Source organism: Natator depressus, chromosome 10, assembly GCF_965152275.1.
Source record: "Natator depressus isolate rNatDep1 chromosome 10, rNatDep2.hap1, whole genome shotgun sequence".
In the NCBI taxonomy this organism is placed as follows: domain Eukaryota; kingdom Metazoa; phylum Chordata; order Testudines; family Cheloniidae; genus Natator; species Natator depressus.
The window spans coordinates 4,153,190-4,174,242 of record NC_134243.1 but is presented as its reverse complement, the minus strand read 5'-3'; the positions used below and the strand labels follow the sequence as shown (position 1 = coordinate 4,174,242).

General features: G+C 48.7%; 1 protein-coding gene across 1 annotated transcript in view; it reads left to right on the top strand.

Moving 5' to 3' along the window:
- Positions 1-20,841, top strand: part of SYNGR3 (synaptogyrin 3) — a 43,099-nt gene extending 22,258 nt beyond the window's left edge. Inside the window, exons 3-4 of the mRNA XM_074965021.1 lie at positions 10,224-10,366; positions 16,409-20,841. Coding sequence (XP_074821122.1) covers positions 10,224-10,366; positions 16,409-16,618 — 353 coding nt within the window. The 3' untranslated portion in view covers positions 16,619-20,841. The remainder of the gene's footprint in view (positions 1-10,223; positions 10,367-16,408) is intronic.
- The last annotated feature ends 212 nt before the right edge of the window (positions 20,842-21,053 follow it).

Sequence of the window (21,053 nt, the reverse complement as noted above, 5' to 3'; positions counted from 1 at the left end):
CCCCCCTTTGCTCTGCCCCTCAATTGAAGTGGCAAGGGCAGCAGTATGGGCACCATTTTCTCCCTCCGGCTGTGACAACAGGACCCCCTACCCTCTGAAGCAGTAAGGGTGGCAGCAAGAGGGTCCCTGTAATTAGCTCAGCAGTCAAGGTCTGTCTGCTGGGGTGGATGGGCCACGTTCACTGCATTCTGCCCCTGCCATTCACAGCCCTCTGCTAGGTGGAATTGGAGCAATGGATCTAGGAGTTAATTCTCTTTTGAGACACATTGGGAAGTTCACTCCTTTCAGAGCTATTGTCTCAGGCTCTCTGCAGACTCAGGCAGATGTCTCTGGGTCAGTTACCCCGGGTCATGCTTTGAAGCTTTTCCCCCCCACAACCTTGAGGGATAGAGACTTACTTTTTTTAAAATACAAACTGAGATTCTGATATAATCACCTGACTCCAGGAGCAGGGGCTGTGGTGTTTATTGAAGCTGGGTCCTTTGCTGGAAAAAACTTACGGTGCCAGACCTTTCTCCCATAATCAAAGGCAAAAGTCCCAGTGACCTAAATGGGAGCAGGACCAAGCCCATGATCTGTAGGTGGTAGCTGGATCCATTGAGCCAGTGGAAGCATCCTAAGCTCAGCCCATCTGGAAGTTGCATTTGGCCTAAGGTTCTGGATTTCCAACCCTCACATTTTTAAAAGTCTGAGGGTGATTTTTCCAGCACCAGGGAGCTTGCAACTGTCTGATCCCAAATGAAAGCACCTGTCAGTGCATTGTCACATCACCATCAGTGTCTGTTGTTAAGAATGAAAAGTGCCAGGTAGAACACTCCAGAGAGGTGTGGGAGGGAATATTCTGTACTCATGGTAGCTGGAAATATACCATAAAGACTCTATTTCTATTACATCAGAAAGCTAGTATACCATGCTTAGAGAGGCTGAGAGTTACAGTGCCTCCTAAGGGATTTAGATGCCTAGGGTCCATTCATTTGAGTGGGAATTGAGCATCCAGATAAATACCTTAGGCTACTTTGAAAATCTCAGTGTCAAGGGCTAACCCTTCACCATCTAGTATGGTCATTTACTCTGTGCAAGGTGTGTGTAACATGCTGTCCTGATTCAAGGCCTCATTCTTCCCTCGCTTACATGGTCTCCTTAGGTGTAACTCCATTGACTTCTCTAGTAACCTGTGTAATCGCTGGGTTTCTACTACTGCTGGGTCCGATCCCGCAGCCCTGCATGCACAATTCCCATTGATTTCCAAGGGAGTCACTCAGATAGGCCTGGCAGAATTTGATTTTTAATGTCTTATCATTTCAACAGGTAATATTGATGTTTATTTTTATGCATTTCTTTCCCTTTGTAATCGATTGAAATGTTCAGTTTGAGAAAATTACGGGGGGAGGATGGACAATTATTTAATGACGATAGATGTTGAGGTTCAAAAAGCTAAAGCTTTGTCCCTGTTAAAACACACACAACACGTCAGATGATACAAAAGTAAATACCCTGAACGCTGGCTTTAATCAGTTCTCAAGCAGCATTTTTGTGACTTGGCCTATCTGTACATTTCGATTATTATTGATGGAAATGTTGTTTTGTTGGTTTGTGTGTTTACAGTGAAACTGATGTTCACCCACGTAATTACCGATAAAAATCGTATCCTTCCAAGCCTACTCCTGGGGGAAAGCCACAGGGCTGGTTCTAAGTCTTTATACTGGTGTACGTTTGTTGCAATCCAATGCACAGGGATCATGTGAAAAGACATTTTGCTAGGAAGCAGCTGAAGGCTTGGGGATTTAGCTCCGTAGATGTCAGTGGGTGTAAATTACCCCATTTGGCCCTTTTGTGTTTTCTGGGTATGGATAGCAAAGAGCTTAACTTTTCCTAAGGAGAGATCTCACCCCCACCCCCCATGAACTCTTACAGTGAACAATAAGCCACTTTGTGCCTCCTAAACAAACCCCTTAAATGCAGGTCATGCAGACATAGGGTTTGCGAGGGACACAGCGTCAAGTAACAGTGAGAGATTTGAAACCATCCAGCAGCACCAGCGTGCTTTGCCCTGGTTGGCATCTGCTTTTATTGTGTGCAAGCAAACAGTAATAATCACCATGGCTAGTGAGCATCGGGCCATCTGAGCACCCAGAACGTTGACAAGAAGTGGAAGTCTAGAGGCAGAGGGTGGAAGAGCAGTCATCGGGCTAAGGTTGGATCTCACTTACATGGGTGTGAATCTGGAGTCACTCCGCTAAAGTCAGCGGAGAAGCTGCTCTGGGTTTAGCTGACGAAAGTGCGAGCACAGGGTCCAGTGTAGGTTAAAGAATTCCATGGTGAGAGCCTGGGTCTTCAGTCCCGTCCTAGGCAAAACTTCAGCTGAACTTCCTCAAACTAGAGCTACTGTGTCAAGCCTATTAAGCAAGAGTAGTTGTGAGATCAGTGGGGTGTGGAGCTTAGTGAGATCCTAGAAATCAGAGATAGCTCAGACCTGTTACACAGTCTACACCATCCTTTTGAGGGCCAGGGCAGGAATGTCCCCTGTAGTGCTTCGTCCAAGGTATTTCTAAATGACCTAAATCAGAGGTTTCCAAAAGCTTGTTCATGGATCACTGGTGGTGCTCAGAGAATTTGCTGGTGGTCTGTGCAGAACTGACCAGTCTCTTGGTTTTCAGCTGCTAAATCACATTAAAGGAAACCCAGGAATACATTTATCTGGTATGATTTTTCCTTGTAAGCAACTGTTGTCGTCACTACAGGCATGTTTTTCAGTCAACAATGGTAGGTGAAGTGATCCATGAGGCCACCAGTGGGAAGGGAGGTGAGGTGATCACCGGGGAGGGGTCCGCAAGATCACCATAGGGAGACTCTGTGAACCATGAAGCAACCAATAGGAGACAAGGTGACCCAAGGTGGGAAGTGAGGTGATCCATGAGGTCACCAAGAGGAGGGGAGTTGTCCATGAAATGATTAAAGTGGGGTCACCTCATGAAAAAACGTTTGTGATGCTCTATCCTACGTGATGGGGATTTAACCTCCTTTCTTGGGAGACTCTTCCATGATCTTACATGGCAGATCTGCAAACCCTATATGGGCCCTAGAACTAGAAGTATAAGATGATGCAGGAAAGTGTATTCATTTGTACCTATCTTAGGCATTTTTCTATTGTGCCCATCATCATCTTGGTCCCTAGGCACTGTAAACAATGGGGTCTCCTATTCATTAAATCAGTAAGGCTACATTTGTGTCATGGAATCTGTGACTTCCACTGACCTCCATGACATTTTCTGCCCTGGGGCTGGAGCTCCCAGCCAGCCCTGCCCTTGCAGCTTCCAGCCCCCAACCTGGGGGGGGGGTACCCCACAGCTGCCCAGCTGCAGTGAGCAGGTGAGGGAACTCCCCAGCAGCTGGCCAGCCACAGCAGGCTGCCGGCAGACCCCCTGCATCAGCCCAGCTGCAGCGAGGACTCCCCACAGTTGCCCAGCTGCAGCCACGGCGAGTGGCTGGGGAACCCTGCAGCTACCAGCTGCCTGGGGAAGATGACCCTGCAGCAGCCCAGCCCCATGCACCACATCTGTGGGGGACCCGGGAGCCCCAGCAGCAGTGGGTGCTGAACCTACCAACCCTTTTTGTCAGGGATATTTTTAGTGACAGTCAGGGACAGGTCACAGGCTGCTGTGAATTTTTATTTATTTCCCGTGACCTGTCCGTGACTTTCACTAAAAATATCTGTGACAAAAACTTTGCCTTAATTATCTGTTATATAGGACTAGAACCAAACTACAAAAGCCACAATGGGGCTGCGTTCTTAAAGAGGCTTGAACTCCACTTCCACTTGTGCGCCCGTATGCAAACACTTGGACACGGCCTTTGCAAGGAAAAAAAGACAAACCGTGTGCAGCTGACAACTTTGACACATGCCAAACAGCATTGTCAATGGGTTTGATTGCCCAGCTGTCCCCGTGCTAGGGTGGGCGTGATTATTGGTGATTCTTGAAAAATTTGGCTCCAGCTATTTACCATGTTTGTATATTCTCTGGCTCTGCTCTTCTAAAATGATTGCGGGCCAAAACATTTCTTTTTTTAAAACATGTAGTACTCACCCAGACACCCCACTCCCGCCCCCAGACACTCTCAGGTACACGGCAGGCAGTTAGTTGCTTTCATAACCAGCATCTGTACAAACAGGTCTCGCACAGCAGAGACTGAAAAAAGTGCTTCATTGCACTGGAGTTTGCAGCCTCTGTCGTCCCACAGATCAAAGACTGTCATAGCCACTTGTGCTCTAACAGGCCTTGGGCATCAAACCTGCCAGTGGCGGCCGGTGAGCTGAGCTGAGCGACACACCGTGCCAGCTCTAAAATTCAGTTAAAAAAAAAAAAAAACAAACCACCTCCAGATTAATCTGTCACAGTCCAGGGCAGCTGCACCTGTATTTCCCCTCAGTGGCCCAGCCAGGACACCCACTTCCCAACTGTTGCTTTTCTGGGTGGAGACCTGCATCTCTCTCACCCTTCTGACCAGGGTATTCCCAGGCTTCACAGATACCTGCCTTCACTGTCCATTTCCCAGCACAGCCAGGTAGCCCAGAGACACCTGCTGGCTCTCTTTTCAGAGACAGGGTAACAGGTGTAATTGCTACAGTGATAAGGTATCACACGGCACTTCCTGTGCACGCCTGCTTTATTCTTAAGCTTTATAGAGAAACCATACTGAAAACAATAGAAGAACCTACGTGCCTGCTAATAGGCTTATCAGAGTTAGCTCTGCCCCCTAGCATGGATTCTGGCAGGCTCAATCCCTCCCATCCCACCCCACCCAAAGGATTGGAGCGCTGTGTGGAGCAGGGGTCCTGTCCATTTGCTGGATCAGGAAGGAGGCCCTGAGGCAGTTTAAAACCAGGCTCTCTCTCCTTCCTTTGTCTGTTGGGCCCTGGAGAATCCAGTTTGAACTAATCTGCGCACCTCTCCGGGGGTGGGTGTGGCTTCAGCAGGTTAATAGCAGAGGAAGTACATTAGCATGGCCCCTCCTCACTTGCAAAGGTGCATACTGTGTCACAATAACACGTGCACAATTGGATTTTTTAATCCAATGAACCCCACAGATGTTAAAACTAATTCAGTAAGGGTTAACATCATTCATAAAGTTCGTCCAGGATGTGGAAAGAAATTGTCTGTGTGTCACATAGTCCGCTGGAGACTTTACAGCCTGCCCCCTCTGGTACCTGGACTTTCATTTTTTCCTGCCTTATGAGGATGGGTTTCTTGTTTCCCTTTGGATTGCTGCTGCTGCTGCGCCCTATTCTTTCTTTGTATAACCAAACAACAATGCAAAGGTTAGGTTCCAAACAATGAAAATGCATCTGGAAAGTAACAAAAATACAAAGACAAGGAGTAGATGTGTAGATACTTGGATGGAATGTTTTTTGCGTCCAAGTATGCCATTTTGTCAACATCAAAAAGTTCCATGAAGATGTATCAATTTCAGTGAAAGTTTCTCAGGGCCAGGATGAACCTTCTGGGAGGTGAGAGAGCACCCGATCTTTGTGATCTGAAAACAGGCCTTTTGACACAGTTGCACTTATGGACAACCTTCCAAAGGTTTCATTTCCATTCCAGTGCGGAACAAAACAGAGTTGTCATCCTCTGGCCAGCTCTAATTAGAAGGCACATCCTCAGCTCCGTTTTGTCAATGGAGCTACACCGATGTACACCAGCTGAGACTCTAGCCTTGTGTGTGTGCGCGCACGCGCGTACATATATGGTTGTAGACACAGACACAAAATATAATTGCCCCTGCGACTCAAAAGGAATGACAGTTTACTGTCTATGATGGTTGGAAGGAAGGGTTAGTAGCCAGGAAAGAGTTAACCAAGGAGGTTTCTCACACTGGGATGAAGACTGGACATTCAGTCTATGGTAGACCTGGAATGCTTGTCCCAGCTTGGGGGTGTTTTGGTATTCATCACCCATTGTACCCTGGAAAGTCCTGGCTCTGTGGAATGAGTATGAATACAGGCTAGTTCTCAGAGGGTACGATACACTGCAATAAAAGAGTCGCGCACAGCCGCAGCTAGCCCCGGTCAGCTGAATTGGTCTCCTGGGGCTCAAGCTGCAGGGCTCTAAAATTGCCATGTAGCTGTTTGGGGTCAGGCAGTAGCCTGGGCTCAGGGCCTTCGCTCCTCATGGGGGGGTCTCAGAGCCCAAGCTCCAGCCCGAGCTGCAATGCCTACACAGCCGTTTTGAGACCTGTAGTGCAAGCCTGTGGGCCCAAGCTGGGAGGCTCGGTGCCGCGGGCAGTGCAGACTTACTGAGCGTCCCTGGTTTTTAGGCAGAAAGGTTGTTATTGGAAAGGGACAGAGAATTTTGACACCTGACTCCCTCTGCCAGGTTGAGGGAATATTGTAGTGTGGCACCAGCAGAAGAGACACTGAAGCTGTACAGTTCAGCATTTGCGGCTCTCTTCCATCTGCTCTTACAGCTGCTCCCTTAGAAGTGAGCTTGTTTAACACCAGGCTGTAATTATGGCGGTAACACCTCTTCCCTGGTGTTTGCACTCTGATGTCTGCAATTCCCAAAACTATAATTATCCACTGACTTTTACAGTTCATCTTAGCACCTTCCTTTTCTTCATCATGCTGTGGTCCACAGTGGCTACTTTGGCCTGCTTACAGGCCGGGGGGAGGGGGCAGAACCAGCCCTGTCAGACACTAGCAGCAGGGGAATGCCTGGCCCCTGAAGTGTCTGTCCGTGTGCCCACCCCGCAAGTTTCAGTCTCGGTCCCCTCCCAGCAGCTCCCGCAGCCCTCCTGCTGCTGAGCTTTTTGGAGGGAAATTTCAAACTTGATTTCTGACTAACCCTGTGGCTCAGTCAAGTGTCCGTCTAATTCCTAGCTGTGTTCCAGGGCTACATTTGCCCTTGGGGGAGATTGTCCCCTCAGCTCTGCTTCGGAGGTGCTTGCAATGGCTGGGGCTAGTGAGCTAGGCCAGGAAGGACTGGGGAAACAAAACTCATTCCAGGGACAAGAGCCCCCACATCCCTCAACTCCAAAGGGATGGTGACGCCAGATGGAAAATCTTCATGCTTGAGCCCCTAGAGCCTGCCCCAGCCAGCATGCTCCTCGCTGCAGAGCTCAGCTCCCTCTGGAAGGGGGGAAATGGACACAGCATGGATGGAGACTGCAGTCAGGGGCCTTTGGGCCCAGCTCTCTCCTCTAACCCAGGGATCCTAGGGGATCCCTGCTGATATCCCAGGCTGGCTCTCCAGGGGAAACTGACCTATCGGACCCATGTGGCTCCCATGCAGGAGAGAGAGCTAGAGCTGCGGGGGAGTCAGTCCGTTGCTCCTTCCTTGAGAAAGCCAGAAGGGTCCAATGTCGGGGAGGAGAGACGATGTGTCTGGTCTCTGATGGCAGGGAGATGGCTAGCCACTGGAAATATTTCCAGAGCAATCTCTGAGCTCCGTTCCCCCGGCCCACCTCGGAGCCAGATCGTGGGGGCAAACTCCAAGAGGGACATAAATGAGTAAATAAAATCAGCACTTCTTCCCTGCTCGTCTCACAGTGCGCGGTGGATCAGTGTGGGATGGAGCAGGTCATGGACCTGTGCTGATTCCTCAGGGTGTGCGTACACACACAAAAAGGGAATTTGTCCTCCGGAGGGGAGGAGGGCCTGCTCGGGGAGCAAATCATGAATATATACTGAAAACGAACAAGGAATGCCAGAGCATAGCCTCTTCCCAGCAGAGCACTGGGAAACGCTTCACACGTCCACAACTGCCCTGGACATGCTCTTGCTCTGTCTCCCTTCTCGCCCTCCCTGGGGAGACGGGATAGTGGGATGGGGATTTCCTGCCACTCCAAAGAGAATGGGAAGGCAGGCCCCAGCGATGCCCTAATGTCCGTGTTACTGTTCCCAGCTTCTGCAGAGGCCTCCCAGGCCTTGCCACCACCTCCTCCCCACAGCAGCTATCCAGGGTTCCCAGTGGATGTTTGGGGGTGGGGAAGTGATTATTGGTGATTCTTGTTGGGGTCCCTGAGAGAGTGATAAATGGATCGTTCTGATCGGTACGCAGTCTCTGTAGTTCAACCAGCCGCCATGTCAAACCAGTGAAACGGACTCCAGTACCTCCGGGCAGGCCTCCAGGTGATGGGGTAAGAGTGTCAACCCTTATTCCCTGCCCCCCCACCAGGTCAGAGCACAGGACCTTGGAACCTCATTCAGCTCCTTGCTGCGCTCTCCAGACTGAACCCCTGGGGGGGTGTCACTGTCTCCTCTCCGCTTATAGTGCCGTTCCAGTAGCTACAATCTCCAATCGGATCAGCTTTCGAAGAATCAAAGTTCAATCCTCAGGAGTACTGACAGCCTGGCAGAGAAGGCCTGTCTCATGCATTGAGAATGGCTGGGCAGCCCCATGGCCATCAATACATAGATTCAGCAAGATATACATCTTGCTCATCCTATCTTAGCCAATGCCGTTGTTCTGGCAGAAGTCTTCTCCAAGCCTCAATGTCCAGGGGATGAGGGAGGAGATATAATAGACCTTGTTTTCATTGTCCATATTTCAAGGATGATCCTGCTTCTCACCGTGGAGGCACTGCTGTGAAACCCCCATTGGAACAGATGTGTGGCCCTTAGCACGATGAAGAATAGGAAAAAATGGTGTCTGTGTTTACCTGGTAATGTCTTTTCTTTGTGAAATACGGTCCACAGACCTTGGTCACCCTGGAGACAAACGAATCATACAGAACCCGGGGGAAGTTGGCGTCCGAAGAGTTGGCTTTGTTTGGTTAGGGGGCGTTTTCCATGCTCTGCAGTCGGAGAAATTGTTGTGCTGTTTCCCTCAACGTATAATTAACACAATTGCAGGAACTGAAAGACTTGGACGTATGGACACAAATCTCGGTGCCAAGAAAAACAAACACTGTTTTGTATTGTACTGAAGAGCCTCTAGCAAAGTAAAATAGGAACAAAACAAGCTTCGTTTCTCTCCCCGCAGTCACATAGTGACTTGGCAGCTACCTTGCCCCACAGGTTTATCGTCCGTATCTTACGGTGACTTGCTACCTTCCTTTTTAAGAAGTCAAGATTTCTCAGACTCCGGCCTGACAGCGCTGCAGCCCAATTCCCAGTGTTCGCGTTCCCGTCATATTCCCAACACTTGGAAGTTGTCAGTTAGGTGTTGGGATAGGGTGCCCGGGGGAAGGGGCGGTAACTGCCATGGGCAGTCAGGGTTTCACCTGAAAGCACAAATGCCTGAACACAGACTCCCTCTGCTGAAGGGAGGGACAGTGGTGTTTGCTTCCTGATAGGGGTTGCTTTCCCCGCCAAGGCCTTAGTACCAGCTACGGATGCTGTCAAGTGACTGGACGGGAGGGATCTGCAGTCTCAGCCAGCCTTGGATTCCAGTAGGAAATCTTCACCAGCTTTGTCTTCCCTGTCTCCGTCAGGCTAGAGAACGATAGCCCATTTATGTGAGAGCAGCGGAGAGAGCCTGAGGCCTCTTGCATGGGCAGATTGTGGAATCGGTTCACAAGAAGAACAGTTCGTTTTCCTGCTTTTGCTTGTTCCTTATGCAACACACAGAACCATGGCCCTGATCAAGGGTAAGGGAACTGACCTCACTGACCTGGCCACATTCCACCTCAGGGAATTACAGTCTGCCTTTTCCTGCCGCCATTTCCATTGGGTACAGATAGCTGTTAAAACAGCTGCCACTTTCTACCCAGCAGTGGCTGCATTAGATAGGTGGGTGAAGCCATCTCTGAGCATGGTAGGAACATGAGCTTAACAGCCCAAGGCTGCAGTCCTTAATGGTGTGATTAGACCCACTGAGTGCAACAGGACTGCTTGCCTGGGTAGGGATTTCTGAGCTCTGGCTCTAAAAATCGGTTTAAAATTCTTCGAGGGCCTTTGGAATGAAAGGTGCTACAGATACACCTACCAGCATTGGCCAAGATTGTCAGAAGGAACCGGTGTTTCGGGGTGCCACTGTCCTTGGGGGTCCAACTGGAAATCTAACTAGTTTTCAGGTGAAGCTCAGTAAGTTTATGCAAGGGATGATAGGAGGGGGTTGTCTGCAGTAGCAGGGGATTGGCCTCCATGGACCCAGTCCTATGTGCTGGCTTCCCGGGGACCCCTGAAAAAGGGGGCCTGGTTTTCGGAAAGTCTGTGATTCTCCCTGGTGCGCAGCAGGAATGCCAGGTGGCTGTGGCCCCCACTAACAGCCTTCTTTCTCTTTCAGGTTTGTGGTCCTTCCTGTGGTTTGTAGCTTTCTGCTTCCTGGCCAACCAATGGCAGCATACACCAGACAGCAAAGGGGCGTCTCAAGCAGCAGATGCCGCCCGGGCAGCCATCGCCTTCTCATTCTTCTCCATCCTCTCCTGGGTGAGTTTAGGTTCCAGATGCTCAGCCGATCACAGATGTGTGGGTGGGAGGAAATCATGGCCTACAGGAAATAGCCAGATGGGACAAGGGACTGCAGCACAATGCCCGCTGCCTTAGATTAATCCGAGGCACATGGTTACCAGGGCCATGCTATTCCTCATCCTTGGTGATGTGAATTCAGTGATGGGTCCTGCACCCAGTGGAGTGAAGGGCAGGACTCCCATAGGCCTCAGTGGACGTGGATCTGTGCCCTCAGCCACCGAGTGCTGAGATCTTAATGATTTACGGAGTTAAGAGAGTGTCTCATTTCATTCAGGGACGTGTCACTGTGCAGGGAGTTCATGGGCACAGAGGGAAATCCTGGCTCTGATTCTCTTTCATAGCAGAGCTTCAGTAGGGAAAAATCTTTAGAAAGGTTTTTATAGCTAAAAGAACAATTTGGGGCCAACAAAACACATTGTCCAGAGAGCAGTTGGAGTCACTCTCAGGGACCGATTAGATGCCCATGTATGAGTTATGGTTTGGGGACCCCAAAATCAGTCCTGCCACAGCACAGGAGGAGAAAGTGGTAGGATCACTAGAAACTTCACCATGATGCAGTGGGATACCCCAGATATCTCACCAGGACTGCACTCACCCTGTCATCACTGTCACAGTTATCACACTGATCTTTTTCTTCATTACTGGGAATTTCAGCGCCCTGATGAATCAAAAGGCTGCAATGACTCTGGGAAAGGCCAGGCTTCTAGTTCTCCGGAGGGGCATAGTTGAAGTTGTAGTGGAGACTGGCAGGGTTTTTACCAGGTTCTGAGCAGGTGGGGGAAGACACCGGCACCGTGTCCGCAGTAGCTCCTGCCATAGGAGCTGAGCAGATCGAGAAGTAGGTGTCTCAGTTTTCCTAGTATAGACAAGTGCTAAGTCTGTTCCTGTCCTGCCCTCTCTGTTCTGTGAGGTGGGAGCTCTGGTAGCCATCATCCCCCAGGGTCTAAGAGCTGTCTGTGCCACTCACACACCAGCTTGCCAAGCGCGGTGCTGGGCCTCAGCTGTTAGACTCCAGTGAATGTAACCGGGGTACATACAGCTCCATGATCATTCACCCTCCTGGTAGGAACAAAGAGTTTGCCGCAGAAAGGGCCTAAGAGTGAGAGACAGCAAAGGTCGGGAGGTAAAAGAAACAGGGAAATGAAATCTGATCTGAGCACAGCTGAGCAGCAGAAAGAGGAATTAGGAAATGTGATTTGGGGAACCAGGGTTCTGCCAGACAAAGATGGTTTGCAGTAAAGAAATAATTGCAGTTCAGCTATAGTCAAACCGCTGAGGAGTAAGGCTGAAACTTGTGGGTACTTGGCTGGATAACTCCCTTTAGTCTGGGGAATTCCAGACTTCCCCCAGCCTCCCAAGGCCCCAGTCCTGCGAAGTGCTGAGCACCCGCACCTGCCACTGGAAATAGTGAGCAAGCCAGTAAAACCCATCATTTCAGTATCTATAGTTAGAGCTCGGTGAGTGATTTGATTTCAAGGAATAAATCCTCAAACCCTCAGAAATACTTCCCTGCTACTAGCCCGTCCTGCGGAGTGCCAGAGAGGTGCTGCCTCCCAGAAGCCTCCTCTGGCAGGAAAGTTGTCTTTGAGCTCTCCATGTTGACCTAACTCTGGTCTCATTGCAGCAGTGGGAGGCTGTGTCACTGATCATTGACTTATGGGGGAGCAGAGCAAGACCAGTGCTGAGTACTTCGGAAAATCCTTCCCTAAACTAGCATGTGCGCCCTCCCCTTCAGAAGGGGGGATAGTCTCCATTTTCTGCCAATTAGTGACTCAGGCTATCTCCAGGCCCCTGGTTTGATTTATCAGCTCTTCCCTGCAAACACCAGGGGCGAGAGAAATGAAAGTAAAGCAAAGCGTGCTTCCTTTAACCAGAAAGCAAGGCAATAAGTGAAGCGAAAGGAACGAAACACACAGTATGAAAAAACAGTGCGAGCACAGATACAGCAAGCCCTGCTCTGCGTTGCACCTCAGAGCACAACAATCCCCTGGAAAGAACGGATATCCTCAGAGCAGCAAATTGAGACAGACTGGCAAATGTAGGAAGGACGAGTAGAATGAATCACCCAAGATAGAATTGGTCCAGGATGCCCGGACTCTTGCAAAGAGCGCCAGGTGGTTTTTCAGTCACCACCCAAATGCACCTCAGTTTTACACCTTCCTCTGCAAGCCAGTCAGCAGCACCCACAGCAATGTGTGACCCTAACCCAAGTACTGCCCAGGCCTAACACGGCTTAGCTTGCGAGATCTGACAAGATCACAGCCCAAATAGCAAGAACGAGCTGCTTTGCTTGTCTCCTTGTGGGGGGGACGGGTGGGAGTCATCTATCCACGTGACGCTCCTCTGGTACCTGGGAGTCATGTAGACTTGCAACAGAACTTTACCCAGAAGATGTGCCAGATATGACAGCAAAGCTGATAACTGCCTGAGTTAGACAGACACCACGTACAGAAAGCTAATCTCAGACCCAGGCCTTCGGATGCCCTGTTGGAGTTCACACCTCCAACTGGTAACACAACCAGACCAGGCATGGCCATCCAGCTGAAGTGATCTGTCAGACAATACTCTGTGTGCTTACTAAAGAGCTTGGGGTTGTGTGCAGGAGAGAGTCTGCTCCCCCATGCTTCCTGTCATTGCCCACATAAGCTTTATGCGGGGTCCTGAGCATGTTACCTTGTAAGATCTGCAGTAATGCCATCATCCTGCACTATAGGAACTGGATCATCTCACGCAAAGGATAGTCTGGACTTCTCCAGCATTGGGCCTGGCCCCAGTTCACTCACCAGTTTAGCTGCTCCCTGGCTCTATAATTATCCCAATAAATCTTTTTTCATCTCAGCTTCCCTGTAGCCCCACTTAATTCACAGGCCCTGATCTCTTTATTGCTACACTCTGCATTTAATGTAGCAGTCCACAAAGATGCATTGGGAGAAACACGCTCTCCATCTTATTGGCCACCAGGCAACTTCCCTCCTTGCCCAGATCACCACCACTCAGCCTGGCTGTTGCTTTTGATGTGTCTGATGGATGGGGGCTGACCCAGATGGGCTTTTGCATGGATTAGGTTAGTTCCATTTATGCCCAAAAACGAGCAGACTTTTGGGCAGCTGCTTTGCTAAAAATGGTGCAGTCTCTTGCCCAAATACCTCCCTCCCCCCCCACAATGTACAGACCCATTCATGGCAACCCACTCATTTCTGCTAGGGCCTCCCAACAATAATAGCTTTTGGGCACTCTCTAACTGGGGCTAGAATAGCATAAGTGACCCAACAGGGAAGGGCTGTATATCTCTGTGACAGGGTTTGACTCACCACCGCTGGCACCTCCCGCCAGTCACTCCAGGAATTAGCTCTCAACCGCTGCGGAGTGTCTTCAACACATGGTGTCGGGCCCATCATTTGCTCTACTGCCCTGGGACCCGTGTTGCTCCCTGCTCGGCAGTGTCCTCTTCAGGACAGTCCTTGTCTGCTTCAGGACACGGCCCTCCAGCAGTGCCCACTGCGTCAGTCTTACCCCCTTCTGGGGGTGTTGTTAACAGCAGTCCTTCTGTCTGCACCTGCCTTGGTGGCCAACTGCAAGAAGTCTAGCTTCTTATCTCAGGGGCCAGTTGCAGTCTGTCTCGGCCTCCCTCCTCAATGGCCAGGTGCAGTGGAAAGCAGGGGGACCCAGGCCCGCCCACTACTCTGGGCCCCGACCCAAGGACCTTCTAGCGGCAGCCTCCCTCTGCCCTTCTTCTCTCCCCTCTTGTGTACTCAGTTTCCCTGGGCCACTTCCCCTTTGGCCCTGTGCACCTTCCTGACCCTTTGCAGCAGGGCCACAGCCTGGCAAGTAATTGGCTGGAGCCCCTATCTGCTCCCCCAGGCCTGCCCAGCACTGTTCTGTCCAAGGTGCTACTCCTTTCATCAGGAGCCAGTCCTTCTCCCTTGGAGGTCAGCCTTTATATAGGACCTAGTCTGGTCCTGATTAGCTGCCCCTTTCCCTGCCCTGATTGGCTCTCCCCAGGCTTTCACTGATTGGCTGCTGGTCTGCGCAGCCTCTCTGGCCTGGTTCAGCCCTTTTTCTCAGGGGGTGGGGCTCTACCCCACCACAATCCCCATTACCAATCCACCAACCAGCCAGGCTTCCTCTAGCTTTTCAGTTTGGGACACAAACAATCCACTCTCCAGTCCATACCCCAAGCCTTTTGGAGAGTTTTGCAGTAAAGCATAGGTCCTAGGAGCACCCGTTGCGCTCAGGGCTGGGGATTCTCCATAGTTCTCAGCGGGAGCTGCTGGGTGCTGAGTGCTCCTGGGACTCTGGTTCTGTGTGCACAGGCCCAATGTGTCACTGCACTGGCCCTGTGCCTCAAGAGCAATCCGATGAGTTCATACCAAAGCCAGCTATGTGGTTCCCTGTAAACTCCTTTCCCAAGGTGAATGAAGCCTTTCACAGAAGCACTGGGAAAATTTTGCTCCCAGGTGCACATGGCTGGGTCCTTCCTGCCAGTTCCGTATTCTCGCCCTGGGCGGGTCCCATCCTGATGTCAGTGGGGGGGTCAGAGTGAAGACTCTGACAACAGCACAGATCTGCGACCAGGATTTTGACAGCCTGTTCATGAAACTGGCTGATAACCTTCCTGAGTTTTGTGCAATTACCTAGGTGTTGAGTCACAATTCTGAAGTGGTTGGACTTCTTTGCCACTGGCTTTTTTCCCCCCCAGTCAGTGCAGAGCTGTTCTGACATTGAGCCTGCTGCTGTTGCTAATAAACCCTTGTGCTTTACATAATCAATGCACAGAAAATAAACAGATATTACATGGGCACTGGTAGTATATCAAAGTGAGACACGGCAGAGACAGATGCAGCGGCTCGCAGCTTCCGCAGGCAGTTTTCCGCAGGCCTGTCATGTGTAAACTAATTGAATTGTTAATGAACCAGCCTGATCTAAAAGCAGGTGTGTCATTCCAGCAGCGCCGCTGTTCACATCTCCCACGGTCTATGACCTGAATATCTGTAACCTCAAAAAAGGGGTCAAGGAGTCTCTGCAGAATTGACCTACTTGCTGGGTTTATGAGACTACCAAGATTTGACTCAATACAATGACCTGAATTTTGCCGGTGGTTACGGCAACGCAAGCCCAAGAGCAAGCGGCCCTCTGAGTTGAGAGGACAATAAAACGAGTCTCGAAAGCCAGGCGGTTCCTGGGTAGAGGGCACGGTTCCCTCTGGCCCTTTTCTTACCTGACTGGAGTTTAAGCCCTGGGGACGTGCGTGCGCGCACGCGCAATAATATAAAGGTTTGCTGACCAGAGACCACCGGAAACCCAGGTGTGCTCCTGGCGGTGGTGCTGGTGCCTGAATCGCTGGGACTCATCTCTCACCGTCAGTGCTGAGCCGGAGCCCCTGCCTGGTGCTACGGGGCACTGTGTGGCTGTCTCAGTCTCAGAGGGCCTTGTAGTGCCCCCATACCTGACTGGCCAGCCAGGGGTGGGAACATCACCCAACACTTCCTGGCTCTGGAGAGCTGGTTCCATTGACCCCAGGCAGCGAGACCTGTCGGCCCCAAACAGACTCTGGCTTTTACCTGGCGGTGTGTGGAAACACGTCCTTTAGCCTCATGTTAGTTATTGCAGTTGAACTGTTGGTTACCACGCAAGGGGCAGGCTCCAGCAATGTAGGCTGTGGCCCTGCTTCCCTGCTCGGCCGTAGGGGCTGTGCACACACTCAGCTAGGGGTGGTGGCCCCTGGCCTGTAGCAATCACAGTCGAAGGCCTGACACACACAGAGGCTCGGGAAGGGGAACAAGTCATAGAGACCCTGGCGGCAGCAGGGAGGACGTGGCCTTTGGATGTAGGCATGGAAGGATGGGGCTGACGGTACCACACATAGGGGGCTGGATGGGAGAAGGCACGCAGGCCCCCGTGTAAGGTGATGAACAGGCAGAGAAGGGTGGAAACATCTGTCTAGGAACACCGTGTCATGAACTGCTGATGCCTTCACTAACTCTCTGGTCCTCATTAAAGGTTGCCCTGACGCTGATGGCCATGCAGAGGTACCACCTGGGGACTGACATGTCTCTCTTTGCCACGGATCAGTTTGCCACTGACCCCAATACAGGATACCCAGGATACCCTACTGGCGGCGGCACCGAAAGCACGGAAACCTATCAGAGCCCACCCTTTACTGAGACCATAGACACCAGTCCAAAAGGTTACCAGGTGCCAACTTACTAAAGGACGGAGGGCTCAACACAGTCATGTCAGAAGAGACAAAGTCTCCTCATGGTGCAGTACAGTTAACTGGTTGATTGCAAGTGTATTTAGTACCATTTCCTTAATGTGGCCAGTCAGTGCTGGGTAACGTACTATTACCTAGTTGTGCAGTGAATTCTGTACAGTAGTATTGGTTCTTGTCTTACACCTAAGGGTTTTTTTTATAAAAGCAGTGTTCCCTCTAAGTTACTCTGAAACCCTCTCAGTTTGAAACAGAAGGAAGGTTGCTACTACACAAAATACACGAGGCAACCACAAAAACAACACCACAATTCTCTTTGACTTGTTTGAATGCCAAACATTAGCACTGAATTTTGCTGAGCGCCTGGGAAAGTAGACAATAATGCTCCTGTTAGAAAACACAGCAGCTGATGAGTTGATGGTTATCTCGTTCTTCCAGAGCTAACACAGAATTGTTCTCGTTTTGATGAACCGGGGTTGCACACACAGCTCCCGTTCCTTCCAGCCTCATACCTTCCCACTGCAAGAAGCCACTACCGAGCTTTCTTGTGCTGCATAGAAACTAGAGACTATGGACAGTGCCAAATTTAAAAAGAAAAAAGAATCATCTCGGTGTTGTTTCTAATTTGTATATATTTACTGTACAAAAAAACTGAACAGATGTTGCAAACTTTAGCTTAGGATTCAGGCATCAACTGCTTTTGCTTTTGCTTTTTTTAAAAAAAATGTTGAATAACCAAATCTCTTACCTGCTTCAACATTGTATCTGTTTAGGGAATTAAAAACGACTGTTCTCAGCTTGGTTTGGAAAACAATTCTGCAACTGATTGTCTGCTAATTGGAAAGACCACTTATTGGTGGGAAATACAGGATGTCACGGTGCAGCGCCAACGTGAAGTCTGTCATACTAAACAGTTTGCAAATTTACAATGGGTTGCTACCAGTGACACTGAACAGTTATTTACTCTGTCATTTAAAGTTTCCGACACAAGTCGTGTGGGTGTGTTAAAACACAGTGACTCAACTTTAAATCTAATCAAATGGAAAGCCTGGCCTTTATTTTGATACTGGCAAGTGCCACCATCTGCCATTAACCGAAGCAAATAAACTCAGGTGTGAATATATTGTTACACTGCGGCCACTAAAAATATGGAACCCATTCAGATGTTATAAAGCAAGACTGAAAAGCCATTCGGGTGGGTAGCGTGAGCAATAAATGAGGAGTAAACCAGGACCCATATCTTCAATTAATGTGAGAGAATTAAAAGAGTGAGTTCATATAAAATGTAAGGGGGAAAATGCCTGAATTTTAGTTATCATTTGCAAAATGATGGGCTTATTAGAATCAAATGCAAAATCCAGTAGTTAGTCTATCCCAGTAATACTCTGTCCCAGCTCACATTCCCCAGTTATCCAGCTGATCAATGGTGGGAGGTTTGTAGCATTTTCTTTCTGAGGACAAACTTCAAGGATAGTAGACACATCTGGATGAGTTAAATATTGGCACTCCTACTGCCATGATGGGAGCTTTGCTCTGTATTTAAGATCATCCATTGCTAACCTGGATCAATTTTATTTGGTTAATTTTTTTTTTTTAACAAGAGCCAGTTCAAAAGTATATTTCTTGTTTGCAAAATGTGTGTTAATGAGGCAGTTGAAAGGTCTTATGACTTCTGACCTTGTGATGAGCAACTAGTTAAAATGACTTTCCCCCACTTTTCTTGTAGTAAAAAACCATTTTGTCATCGTTAATGCGGCTCATTTCAACAGCTATTTAAATTGCAAATAAATACGATAATTAACAGTGAGACACAGTCATAAGCAGTTTCTGTCACTGAGGAAACGGAGTTACTTGAACTCCTGACTGTTCAGAAAGGATTAAAATATGCATTTCCAGTGAAAGTTACTTTTACTGCACCTGAAAGACACAAGCTTAGCTGCCAGTGTCTAGAATATTAAACCGGAGCAGGATTTTCACATTACAGTGACCAAACTAAAAACTTCTCCCCGGTTAACTTCAGTCATTTTTGGCGCTGCTTTGAGATGAACTTGCACCCAAGCTGACGTTCCAAACGCCTGAGAATTTTTGCATCACTCAATCCCATGGCCAAGGGGTTCCTGTCCCAGACAGGAAAGGAGCTGCTGCTCTTCTTTAGCCAGGCGCCTCCTGCTGGCCTGAAGCAGGGAGATGCAACAGGCAAATGCATTAGGGGAGATTGCAGTTGACAGGAACACACTGAGAAACCCTCCCATTAAGAAGACAAAGAACCTCTGAATCCCAGCACATTATACACCTACGTTGATTATATGACCATTGTGATTCTCTACCAAATCAGTCTTGCGGGAGAAAAAAAAATCAAATTATTTTCATACGGGGTACAGTAGAGCTGTAGCAGTATTTTCCTTAGAGGGAACACTGAAAATTTAGCAGCACAAAACACGTGTGTTTATATTTTAGCAAAATTATAATCCATTTAAATGTTTCCTTAAATTGATTGTACATGTGAGATGTTTGTTCAGTACATTGTATTTTTTCTAACTATATACCTGTTCCAGAGTTTCCTTGTAACTGTAAAGAACTGAGTTCTGTCTGACTGCTGGAACTGTCCTGATCAGTGGTGTAAATGCGCTATTACAATATGAATGTAAGCACCCGAGGCCTACATTGCATTTTCTCATTTTTTCCTCCCCAAACGGAGCACTCAGTGGGTTTCCGCCGAGGTCTGTACAAGAGTACAGTCAGTGCAAAAAAAATATAGCCCCGCATAGACACACCAATAATGACTGGCCTTCGGGGCAGCAACCTGAAAGTATTGCTTGAGGAACACAGGAAAGACAACGTGGCTGTGATTCAACACCTGCAGGCATTAACTTCACAATCAAAGGGCACCTGGCTCTCCTTAGGGCCACATTTCATTTTCCAATCTTCGCTCAAATAGTCACTATGTTTAATGACACTTTTAATGTGACCCCCCCCTTAGGAAACTGGCTACTCTTCCAGGTTTGGGGAGGTGGATTAAGCACCAGGGAAATTTTAGTGGTGGCAGGGAAGCCCTGCAGATTGCTACTGGCTTAGAATCAGAGGCGTACAAAGCTATAACCGACTCAGTCAGTGCAAGGTGAGACTATAGCAGCACTTGCTCAGCTGAAGGAAGTCCTGCCCTGTCTCCCAATTACTCCACTCCCTGCTGTATTGGTGCTTAAGAGAGTAAAAGCAAGTGCCATGCTCCAGCCTCCATGGACTCAAAGCTGATCTGCCTTTAGTGTTGGGAAAGCCGTGTGGAAGCATGGGTAGTCACTGCACACTTGCTGCCCTATCTAGGCCACAGTGATGACTTACACACAGCCCCATGAGGCTGTTTTATCCAGTCACGTCAGAGAAGTGTAATTAATGTTGTATTGAAATGCGCAAGTCACACCTGCCTTGGAAACAGTATTTTCAAAACTTTTAACAAAAGAAATGTTCTGGCTTGTTTGCCTGCGTGGTGAACTTCCTGTTTAAACTATTTTACTGGGTAGTAGCATAGATTATTAGCTGTTAAAGAACCTTCTGAATTAACAAATAGGCTTAAAGGTAGCATAAGACATCTGACCTCACTGCAGCCGGTAATGAGACATGCCTACCACTTGCATTAAATCTTGTTTCCAAGCAGTTTGCAAGATTCCTAGGCGTTCCCTGTAGCCATTTTAAGTGTTAATAATGCTGTTTATTAACTGTTGTGGTAGCACATCTTACGTGTCAGTGAATTGTGAAGTAGACTAGTGTACACAGATACAGATGTAATTAAATAGATTCTTAGGGACTGTGGTTAGCAAATTACTAGATGTCAGTATAGTAATTGTAGTACATTAATTGGGGGTTCACAGATCACCCCTTTCTCTTCCCTATTTTTCTGTTGTAAATTCACTGTGGTTCGGTAGATATTAGCTGCTTTTCTTGTAACAATCCAGACCAAATCTTATAAGCATGCCAGGATTTTGCTGTGAATTTGAGCGTCGTGCCAGGCGCTCTCCATATGCTGTTTTTACAGGCTGTTTAAATATATACTGCATCGTGTTCCCTAGAGAGCTCCAAAAGCCCAGTAGATAATTTACCATACAGAGGGCCAGTTTATGCTGCTCTCAGGCTAGTCTGCTGAAAGCTTCTTCATTAGTGTTAGCATGAAGTTTGGGTGTAAAAAGAATAGTGTTTAAAAAAAAAAAAAAAAAAAAAAAAAACCAAACAGTCACACATGCCTTGCTGGAGAGTTGTTCTATAGAAATAGCCTTGATACAGAATGCCTTGGTGCAGTAACAGAGAGACATTTCAACACCGAGGTTAACAAGCAAACAGCGTGCTTTTGTGTAAGCGTCATTGTTGTTTTTGCATGTTCAATATTGTAGGGTCAAAAGAACAGCTGTATATTGGCAATGTCTCACTAAGGAAAAAGTATCA